Source organism: Cotesia typhae, unplaced genomic scaffold, assembly GCF_013202065.1.
Source record: "Cotesia typhae breed Kobodo isofemale line unplaced genomic scaffold, CoteBio_Ctyphae scaffold_152, whole genome shotgun sequence".
NCBI classification, from domain to species: Eukaryota; Metazoa; Arthropoda; class Insecta; order Hymenoptera; family Braconidae; genus Cotesia; species Cotesia typhae.
In genome coordinates, this window is record NW_027423776.1 from 487,676 (window position 1) to 499,636 (window position 11,961).

The window sequence follows — 11,961 nt, forward strand, 5'->3', positions numbered from 1 at the left end:
GAACGAAAAATTTCATGGGTAATTTTTTAACCTTAAAGTATCTCCTAAAATCCCTGGAAAATTCAAAGTGCTGCGATTTTTTGTTCCATAGTGTCCCGAAGCTTCAAATTTTTTGTTTTCGTAAAAATCAACGGAGAGAAAGCAACGGAGCTTCTAAAAATTTTTCGCCACTTATTCCTGAAATGTGTATCGAGAGCCGTTCTGCTTTTGATGTTCATTGTCCTGTAGGTAGCATTTTTCCATCCCAATGAACTACGCAAGATTCGTCTATTTCTTCTTTTTTAATTGCATCGACAATTTCTTCTCTCTTAGAAATACGTGCATTGCGAATAGAAGAATAACTCACATTATATTTATCAATATCTAATCCCAGACTTTCTATAACAGCTGCAATGATAAACATTGCATCTCAATCACTAGTTCCAGTGCGATCTAAAGCTGATACAAGTTCTGGAGTTAAAATATTGATATTTTTCTTTTACGAGGTACAGGAGTTCATTCTCAAAATCAGAATATGTTCGTTTCAACCCACTGGAATTTGATGATAGACTACAAAAACTTGCTGGCATCGAATGTTGCGATAATTTAATGCCTAAAACAATTTTTTCAGAATTAAATAAATAAACCCAATCTATTAAAACATTTTTCAAATTTTATATTCAGCTTCTGTTATTCAGAAGCAAAGATATTCTTTGAATTGAGTTTCCGTCAATTTTCCCCAATAAAAATAAGATAAAATGATATGTATTTTAAATTTATTGGTTACAGTGACTTCAATTTTTTAATAGCGTGGGGATTTTCGACTGCAAAAAAATCGAAAACAAATTTTTTGAAGTTATACTTCTTTTGGCGCGTTAGATTAAATTAAATAAATTTTGATTTATCTCACTTATTCAGATTTACTTGATAGAAATTTTACCAAAAATGATAGACTAATAATTAGAAAAAAAAGTTATGAATCTAGAAACAAATTTTAAAATATTGAAAAATTATATAGAATTCAATTTTCAGAAAATGAGGTTAAGAAAATTAGAATTTTAAGGGGCACACCTACTGTAACGTCCTAAAAAAAACGTGATTTTTGGGAATTTTTATTAAAAAAAATACTTTATCAATTATTTAAAAATTTTAAGAATATATTTATACATGTTTTAAGAATACATAATGAAATTTTTGTAGAAAAAAATTAAATATTTTTAAGTTATCGTCGATCTCTAACGGCGCGAAAAAAAAAAGGTCCTTCACTGCTGCAGTGATTCCGGCCTTCTCCGTGGATGAAATCTAAAAAAATATCTCGTTAAACTAGATAATATTGTCTGTACAATGACCTACGATAAAAAAAAAAATCAAAAATTGACAATATGGCGGCGTTTTAAAAAAATAGTCGAATTTTACCTAAAATTTTGGTCGTTTGTGGCCTGCGAAAATTCGATTTTTGATCAGATCAAAAAATCGATACGTCATTGTACGGAGAACTATATATAGAACATGTAAAAAAATTCGATAGTGATCGGATCATTTGTTTTTGAGTAATCACTGCAGCAAATTCGGAAAATGCTGTTTCGAGAAAAACGCGTTTAAAGATAAAATGATCGTTTCCACTGTTATAAGTGGTTTAAAATCATATTTACAGCTAATCTGCTATTCCAGGGCCATATAATACACCTTCCTCTTCTTCGAAAAGGGCTTGTTCAGCTGAAGAAGCTTTTCTTCGAGATGATCGACCTTCTTTTGAAGAAGCCCTTTGGCGATAATCAGCGATTCGTATTCTCGTGTCGTCCGTAAGAGCCGCAAAATCTCTTGCTGCAGGTCCAATTATCACTCCCATTACATTGAATATCTTCAAAATTGACGAATAACCGTCATTAAATATTGCAGTTGCAAAATTATTTGACAATTCAATAGTTTTGAAGCCATTATGTCGATGCTTGGGTGAAAAGTGCCAAAGTAAACCGTTGTAGCTTTCATTGTTGTTTTGAGTATTGTTAATTTCTTATTAATGTTCTTTACACTTCGGCAACGTGTTCCCATTATTTTTTTCACATGTAGATAGCATTCCAATTTAGCAACAGGAATATCATGAGGATTCAAATCTATAAGTCCTTTGTGGGTAGCGCTATCACCATCACCAATATAGCGGGTATATTTTACACCATATTTACTAATGGAACGACCAAACATGTCTTTTACACTATCCACTTCCATTTTTGAGGCAGATCCTTTATGATTGGCATCACATTCTTCATCGTGTAATGATAGCCATTCCTCATAATCTTCAGGTTCGCTATCTTTTTTTTTTTCTTCCAAAAACACAACTCTGACAATATGTAGATTTTACGCATGAATCAAGAATTTTCTTGCTGTATTTTCCTGCCAGCGTAACTACTCCAAAACGGGAAGTATGGCCACGTTTTTTCCAGGTACCATCGCCGCTAACAGTCAAATTTGTCTCCGAATTTTCTTTCTTTAATGTAAGCTCTTTTTCTTCATTTATAGCTTGCTACATACTGAGCTTACAAACAGTTTCGGCTGCAATCTGTAAATTCGTAAAACATCCCGCAAAAGTTTGGTCGTAAAATTTGCATGCTAAATCCATTAATCCACAGAAAAGATTTATCCCATTTATTCCGATGCCCAATAGACGCATCACAGCAACAATACGTTTATTTATTTCAAATGCGTTATTAATCATTGGTCCAGAATTAATATACGAATTGCCACATTCACAAATAATAGCAATTTTGAACCCTAGGCCTCTTGAACTTGCTTGATTGAAAGTAACTTTTTTTTGACAGGTTTTACACACCACTAAATTACTAATTGCACTAAAAACTGATAAAAATTGCAAAATACAATATCCATGAGATGGGTCAATCACAACATTATTGTCATTATTTTGTAATAACTTTTCTGCGGACGTACTGGTATTCGCAGTAGATTGCTCAAATGTAAATCTATTTCCGGTAAACTTGCGTTTTTTCGCAATTGATCGATGCTTAGGAACATTGTGAGTTCCTTTTTTATTTGAATATGAAGATTGTTCACTCATTTTCAAGAAAATAGTACGTGTAAAATTATGATGCGCTCGATACAACGATCACAATGAGACTAAATGTGTCTGGCTCCGAAAATAATTTACGTGGCAGTAAACGAAAAATTTCTAGAAATTTGTAGAAATTATTATAATGATATATTTTTGTATACCTGAGAGCCAACAATAGAAACTGGAATCGTGTTATAGGGGCTGGAAGAGACAGTAGACTCTGAACAATACTTCAGGTACGTCTCGCAGCTAATGACACTCTAGCTGCCGAGCGGCTGCTCTTTAAAATGTTATAACTCAAAAACTATTTGATATATCGATTTGAAATTTTAATATGTTATTTTTAAAGGTGTAATCTACCGAAATATGAAAAAAAAAAAAAATCGACTTTTTCGAAATTTCACACTAGGTGTGCCCCTTAATGCGAATTAAATTTTACAAGTAAGTAGAAAAAATATGAGTCTAAATTATAAGAAATTGTTTTCGATTATTAAAAAATGATTGATTGTTGAGCTTGATAATTTCTAATTGTATGTGAGAAGAAACTAACCAAATTCGTCTGTATTGTTCTCATTATCTTCATTTGCTATCTCCTGTTCAGTATCAGATTTATTCTGAAAAGTTTCCACCGGCAAGAAAGTAGTAACGGGCGAGTGAAGATTGCTTTTTCCCTTTTGACACTCATTCAGAAATTGTTGCTGCTCTTCTGGCAAATTCTTAACCATTGTGGAATTGGAAATATCGAACAATTTATCTAGTTTTTGGTTAAACTTTTCAACATTCTGTTTTTGTGCTTTCGATCTTTTTTCCCTCTTATGATGTGTCTTCACTTTTATATATTCGGCATAAAATTTTTCTAACTTCGCAAGACTGTGTTGAGGACGTATAGTTGGAATCTTGAAACTAGCCCAAATAGTATTAGTATCGTTAATAACACGAGTAGCACTATTTCGAATAGTTAATTTTAAAGACTGATGTTTATACATAAACAAATTCAGTAAGTCACGATACGAAGGCAGCTTATTATTATTTATTTGGCTTCTTTCAAATCCAATTAAATAATTCCAAGTTTTATTACCAATTTTTTCACTCATTTTAATGATTGTTAAAGTCGATCTAACCTCAAATTTAACAAAGTATACATACAACGGCGTCACACTGATCAATGCACACTAAGCTTTGTTCTTACTCTCGCGGGATTAGTACGCGAAAACAAAGAAAGCGCTGCAATTAAAGGGGAAATTTGTTGAACGCATTCAAGGTCAAGTGAAAGCTCAGTAGTACTACTAGAGCAATAAAAATAAACTGCAATTAATCAGTATCACAATACACAGCAACAAAGAAACATCCCATATTCTTCGTAATGATCATACACAATATATTTTTAGCTAGAATTTCATTAAAATTGAATTATTAAATGATAAATTCAAATATCATGGTGTGATTTAAATGAGAAATTTATTTAAAAATAAAAAAACTTCAGAAAAATACAATTAAAAATTTTTTTCGTTGAATTTGCAACTTAATCAATAAGTAATTACTAATTATAATTATGATACGAATAAAAAAATCAATATTTTTTAAGATTTGATTCAACATTTTGTGGAAATTCAATGCTACGTAAACTTCAATGACTAATATCTCAGAAAATATCGATCTTAGTGATTTGTAGAGAATTGAATTTCCTACAAAATTATCATTTACATTTTTTCTGTATGTCTTGTTGTTTATGAGATAATGAGTGAAAAAACAAGAATTCTATGAAAAATTCGGTTTGGCGGTCCGTACTACCCCACCAGTATGAGTTAGGACTTCGCGACAATGGACACTTTTGTAGAGCATTCAATTCTGAAAAAACCCGTCCATGGTCAAAGCGATGTTATGAAATACCACTGAGCTATAGAAATTAAAAAAAAAAAAATGAAAGTTCTCGTATATTTCAAATGGGAAATCTTCACACGCTGTGTAGGAGTACTTAATATTAATATTAAGGGCTCAAACTTTCAGGGAATTTTTTTGGGTGGATTTCCAACAAAATTTCGGGATGGGAGCGAAAAAAAAAATAGTCGCAAAAAAAAAGCACCCTATATATATATATATATATATATATATATATATATATATATATATATATATATATATATATATATATATATATATATGGGTCATTCCATGCCAAATCGACAAATTTATTACCTGACCTCTTTCGATTTCGCTAAAAATTTTCTATCTTTTTCTACCCCCCGAAAGACATTTTTCAGAATTTTAAAAATTTTTTTCCAAACTCAAAAAAGTTACGAATTTTCGAAAAAAACCGCTCTTTTTTTTTTTTGAAAATGCTAGAACTTTTTTAAAAATTGACCGTTTGGGAACTTTTTTTTCAAAATTTTTGTTTTTAAATGTAGTTTTTGAAAAAAATATGAAAAAATTTACAGAATCCCAGATATATGAAATATTTTAGTTTTTTTGAAAAAACCGTGATTTTCTCAAAGTTGGACCATTTTTTTTTTTTTTTTTTCTAAAAAAACTTCAACTAATTCCGCAGTGATCGCCGCATATTTCAGGATGTGATCGCTATTGCTTCTAATTTTTTTTACTGTTTAAAAAAAAAGTTTTTTTACAATTTAGTTTATTTTTTTTTAACTTTTCGGCCAAATTTTTTTAGCTTACTCGTGAAACTTCAGAAGTTGAAAAATAATGTATCTTTCGAAAATTTTAAGTCGTTATCTTCCAAAATTTTTTTTTTTTTTTAAATTAAGTGATAATTATGTTTTTGTTTCATATTTGTTCAATTTTTTTGTACTAAAAAATCACAACTGCACTATTGAAGTGTGCAGAAAAATATCCTCAGCCGATAATTTTTAAATTGTCGTCTATCGGTAAAAAGAGATCATCTCTACTTTATTCTGTTAAAATGAAGGTTATGTTAAAAGAATAATCGTATCGTTGAAGTGTTCAAAGTGTCACAAAGATATAACATTATTAAATAAATTTACACAGTTTGACGGAGAGTTCTTTTTATCGAATTTTTGTTTACAAGTGATTACAATGCCAAAGTTTCGCGATCGATGTTGTAATCCACATAATTTGGAGAACCATCGGAAAACATCATCTTTGCGTAATGTACCACAAAATTTAGCTAATCGATATAATTTGTCAACTGTTGATCGAATATGCAGTTCATGCTATAAAAATTACTTCATCATTACGCTGAAAGTCTTTCTGATGAAAGTGATGACAATGAACCCGATGAGCGTTCTGAGAATGATGAAAATATTCTTACCGGATCTATAGAAGTTGATAATTCCGGAGGCAATAACCTGACAGGTATTTTTGAAGCTTTTATGTTTCGATGTTCAACTATCATTGTTCTTTGTATTTTCTATTGATTATTTTTTTTTAGATCCAACAACAAGTGTTGGAGAATCACAAATTCAGCAAAGTAGTTCGTCGTTATCTGAACTCAGTTTGGAAATAACGCGTCCGATCGTAAATGAAGCTTTATTATTATTAAACCAATCTCCATTGCTAGCTAGAAGAGTAAATGATGAGACGTATTTAAACAATAAAGTTTCTCGTGTTGCTGATAGTTTGAAAAAGGCATTAGGAATTCCAAATCCTGTAGATTTTCAATGCAGCAACACAGATGCTGCTGAAATAATTAAAAAATTAAGAGAAAAGTTCCATAATACCAATACGACCAAATCTTTACGTATACAAATGTTGACTCTTATGCCGTCAAGTTGGAGTATTGAGAAGATTGTTGAAGTAATGGGCACAACTACGTATATGGCGCGATTAGCAATAAATCTTGAAGCTGATAAAGGAATATTATCAATACCTGAAAAGAAAATGGGTGAGATATTGACTTACTAACTAATTTTTGTTTGAACAATTTATACGTATTTATATATAATTTTAATCATCACTCAATTTTTCAGGGCATGGATTATCTGTTGAAGTGTCATCAGCTGTTATAAATTTTTATAATGACGATGAAATGAGCAGTCCTATGCCAGGGAAAAAGATTTTGTTTCATTGCGTAATGATGATGGTACGAAAATTCAAATTGAAAAACGCTTAGTACTCTGTAATTTGAAGGAGTTACATAAGATATTTCAATCAAGATTTCCCGGAATTAAGATCGGATTTTCGTCATTTGCATCTTTACGTCCAAAACACTGTATCTTAGCTGGTGGTTCGGGGACTCATACAGTTTGCGTTTGTTCTATTCATCAGAATGTCAAATTAATGATTTTAGGAGGTAAATTAAGTCGATTAACAGAAGGTTCAAATATGCCATTGAAAACTTACAGCGACTGTGTGAATGCTATTATCTGTGACGATCCCAAGACTGAGTGCTATTTCAATACATGTCTAAATTGTCCAGGCATTGACAACATAAAACAATTAATTTTCACAGAAATGGATAATCATGCAATCGATGAAATTCGTTACAAACAATGGGTGTCTACCCCAAAAGTAACTCTTGAAACAACGCTGAAAAATGCTTCGGATTTTGTTGATGATTTTTGTGATAAGCTTGTTGGTCTATTACCACATAATTTCATTGCAAAAGAACAATCGGCATATCTAAGAGCGCTAAAAGAATCGATAACCGATAACGAATTCATAGTAATTGTTGATTTTGCTGAAAATTATGCGTTTATTGTTCAAAATGCTGCACCGGGATTCCATTGGAATAACGATCAAGCAACAGTTTACACAGTCGTTATTTATTATAAGGTTAATAATCAACTAACTCATCAGAGTATGGTTATAATTTCAGACTGCTTAAACCATGATTCTATTGCTGTCCATTAGGGTGATTCAAAAAAAAAGAATATTTTTTTTTTCGTTTGGTACTCTGAAAAATAGGTTCCTAGACACCTCTAAGAAAGCCTCTCCAAGCATGAGTTCTTAATTGTAACGGGAAGGTCCTTCTTCTTACAGTTTTCTATTTTTTTTTATTATCAGATAGAAAAATTTATATCTCGCTTCCAACTACTTGAAAAAATATCTTGTTCCTTAGATTTTGTAGGAAATTGAATGCTCTACAAAAAAGGTCTCTTACGATTTTTTTCGTAAACCCAACCGTTTAAAAGATATTAACGGTTAAAGTTTGATTATTTTTGGGAAAATTTTTTATTTCTTATGAATTTTATAACTCAATGAAAAAAATCATTATGAATGATGAAACTCATAGTTTTGTAGGAAATTTACTGCTCTATAAAAATGGTCTCTTATGATTTTTCGATCAAGTTGAGCGTTTACGAGATATTCATCGTCAAACATCAATGCATATCAATTTTTCTAGTTTTTGATCAATAATTCGAAAAATTTCAATTTATTCTGTGAGTTTCAAGGAAATTTAGACAAATTTGAGTTTCTATGAATAGAAATATGTTATGAACTATTTTTTTAATTAGTTTTTTTAGTCTTGGACATGTTTGATTACATTAAAACAAAAAATTAGTGCATTTTTTTAAATATATAATTCAATTTAGTGTGTTTCACATGTGTTTCACTTTTTTATCGAAGAATTTATTTATTTAATTATCAACTGCCATATAATTTTCAATATTTTCAACATAACGGTACACTTTTACTGTAAATAATTTCCTCTATTGCAGTTTGGGTAGTTTTTTCGATGTTCTTTGATAATTTGCAATAAGTATTGGAATTGCTCTTCATTTTTTGTCAAGCATTGATTATACTCACTAACTAATGCAACAGCTCGTTCTGCTGAATCATTAACAACTTTCAATTGGTTAAAGTATTCTTTATTTTCAATGTAACTGTCATTAGTAGGCCACGATTCAATATCTTTATCAAGGAAGTCATATGGTAAATCAAAGATTTTAAAGAGATTTAAAGACTTTTTAGAAACAAAGTCACTCAGACTTTTTTGCGTTAATGAATTCAAATCGTTTTTATCAATTATAAATTTTTTAGCTTTAGAATCTGTACCGTTACGAGTATTAACAGCTCCAACAATATTTTTTTTTACTTCCAATGAAACGGTATCGTCAAATAATGATAAAATGGCAAGTTCATCACTTAAATACCATAAATGCAAAATCATTTTTTCATAAGTTGTTGAAGAAATCAATGAATTGATATTTTTGTACTCGAATAAATTTTTCAAAAACTGCAAGTCATGATTAGCAGCAGTTGTTGCAGAAGTTGATGAAAACCAAGCTTTTAAATACAGTGTAACTATAAATATACAAATTTGCCGAAGACCGTCCAATTCTTTATTAGAAAGTTTAAATTCATTTCTGAATAGAAACATTTTTAAACTGTAAATTGCCTTCGCCATCCACCTAGCATGATGAATTGCACCAGGACGTTTGAAAAAAATTTCTTCTTGAGGCATTTCTCCAAGGAAAATCAACGACAATTCCAACAATTCTTTATAGTCATCTCGGGGTTGTAGTAACTATCAAAAACAATTAAAAATTTGTCAGAAACAAGAAAATTTTTTTCTTAAAATCGCAGTTAAATCATACCTGTAAGGATTGTGCAATTAAACTAGATATTTCATTTTTTTATCCAAAATGATATCAGCAACAACAGTATCTTCAATTCCAGATTTATAATTAGTTTTATTTATTTCATCCCATGATTTTTTAAATCTTCCGAACATTGGTACGTTTGGCCCAGATGACACAGGCCAATATACTTCAAATGCACTTCTCAATATGATCTCAAAATGTGGTGACGACATGGTAACTAGATTAACTCTCTTCCCAAAGTCTTTTCAATTGCCTTACATGTACCGTTATGAATTCCTGTATAAAGAAAATAGATAACTATCGTTAAATTTAATATTTTCAACAAATTGTAGATTATATTTAAAATCCAAATGAGTAAATAATTCTCAATAATTTCAAAAGTGAAATTCAGTAAGCAATAAAAATTAAACTAGAACGTTAATAATTAAATATTTTTTAGATTAAATTATCATTGATAAGTTACCTGTATTAACTGCCGTCGTGTCAAAACACATCGCCTTAACATAATTAGTAATACCCCATTCACTCAATGTCGATAAAATGGCTGATGTTTGATTGTCTGCCGTCCCAGAATTCATTTTTGAAACCCCAAGTAATTGTTCGGTACCAAATGCAGTTAAAATAACTGGTAGCCGTTCCACAGATTTTGATCCAACAAGGTCATTCAGCATTTTTCCGTCCCAATGCACAACGTATTTATCGTGTGTCTTAAAGTTGTCATTAAGTCCTTTAGCAATGTCTTCTCTTTGAAGCATACGAGCTCGTTGAATTGAACTATAACTGAGCGTTGTATCTTCAATTTTAATACCTACTGCTAGTAAAACCGGAGCAATAATAAACATCGCATTTCTACTGCTGACATTAGCTCGGTCGAGTCCAAAAATGACTTCAGGAGTTAAGACATCAAGTTTTGCTCGTTTTGTCGGAATTGGAGGTTCATACTCTGAATCAGATCCAAAATTTGTAACTCCACTTAATGTATACGTAGAGAACGACTCTGATTTTTCACTTGGAACAATCGCATGACTGGTAGACGGTTGATCTAAGTCTGGAATAAGATCTGTTTTATAAATTAAACAAAGAAAATGTATAGAATTTATTCATTTTGATGACAAATAATTAAGAAAGGACTCCAAAAATTGTCTAGTCAAATGTCATCTAGTCATCTATGAAAAGTTACACTACTACCTGACTTTATAATAATTAAATATCTCAGATACTTACTACTCTCATCTATTCCCATCATAGTTGTGGTTATGTTTGATACAGGTACATTATTAGAAAGAATCTCTTTATGGGTACCGAATTTTTAATCCAAATACAACTTTCTAATATTATCATCAAGCACTTTTAAGGATTTTTCGCTCACAATGTCGAATAATTGTTCAAGATCAGTCTGAAATTTCATTTCCTTCTGGTTTTGCGCTGAATTCTTTTTATCGAAATTTTTTTGTAATTTTAACCATTGACTGTGATAGCGAAGAAATTTTTGACTGCATTAGGAGCTCCACTAGTTGGAATCTAATTTTTTCTCCACAGTTCAATAACTTGGTCAACTGAATTTTTAGCACTTTGTTTGATTGAATACTTTAAAATTTTAAGTTGGTAGAAAAACACACGCATAACCTCTTTCACTTTTGGTAACTTACGTTCCGAAATTCTTGGTAGAGGTATTCCGATAAAACGTATTTCTTTATTCATTGTAGGTTAATTGATGATAAATAAATTTATGTGATGATTATAAGACTTATTTAAAATGAATTATTTTATTACGTATTCAAGATGATCAGTTTTAGGAACACTGAAAATACGGTATTAAATGGGTAGATACTGAAGATAGTTGAGAGTAAAAAACATAGATGGCGTTAGTTTCAGAAGACAAACAGAAGAAGAAATGGAATTCAAAACAAAAATCCCCTCGAACGAAAATTTTATGTATATTTTGTGAAAAACAATTTAAAAATACGCACTGAACAAATTTCATAATAATAAATGACAACGCGATTAAGATTTTAAATTATTAAAGATAAAATTTAAAAAAATATTATTAGAATAAAAACTTTCAAATGAATTTTTGAACAGAAAACATCTATAGGAGTTGCTTTTATAATAAAAACTCAAATTTGTCTAAATTTCCTTGAAACTCACAGAATAAATTGAAATTTTTCGAATTATTGATCAAAAACTAGAAAAATTGATATGCATTGATGTTTGACGATGAATATCTCGTAAACGCTCAACTTGATCGAAAAATCATAAGAGACCATTTTTATAGAGCAGTAAATTTCCTACAAAACTATGAGTTCCATCATTCATAATGATTTTTTTCATTGAGTTATAAAATTCATAAGAAATAAAAAATTTTCCCAAAAATAATCAAACTTTAACCGTTAATATCTT

The 11,961-nt window shown here is 30.3% G+C and overlaps 3 protein-coding genes across 12 annotated transcripts in view; 1 reads left to right on the forward strand and 2 right to left on the reverse strand.

Moving 5' to 3' along the window:
- Positions 1-11,961, forward strand: part of Flii (FLII actin remodeling protein) — a 198,619-nt gene that overhangs the window by 129,719 nt on the left and 56,939 nt on the right. The gene's annotated exons all lie outside the window — the stretch shown is intronic.
- Positions 8,516-9,590, reverse strand: LOC141535796 (uncharacterized). Its single transcript, XM_074255920.1, has 2 exons — positions 9,556-9,590; positions 8,516-9,485 (listed from the first exon to the last, which is right to left on the reverse strand). Exon 2 carries the CDS (start codon positions 9,420-9,422, stop codon positions 8,649-8,651), a length of 774 nt encoding a protein of 257 aa, XP_074112021.1. The 5' UTR covers positions 9,423-9,485; positions 9,556-9,590; the 3' UTR covers positions 8,516-8,648.
- On the reverse strand, positions 9,766-10,878 carry LOC141535797 (uncharacterized). Its single transcript, XM_074255921.1, has 3 exons — positions 10,786-10,878; positions 10,025-10,621; positions 9,766-9,837 (listed from the first exon to the last, which is right to left on the reverse strand). The coding sequence occupies exons 1-3, from the start codon at positions 10,805-10,807 to the stop codon at positions 9,779-9,781; spliced, it is 678 nt and encodes a 225-aa protein (XP_074112022.1). The 5' UTR covers positions 10,808-10,878; the 3' UTR covers positions 9,766-9,778.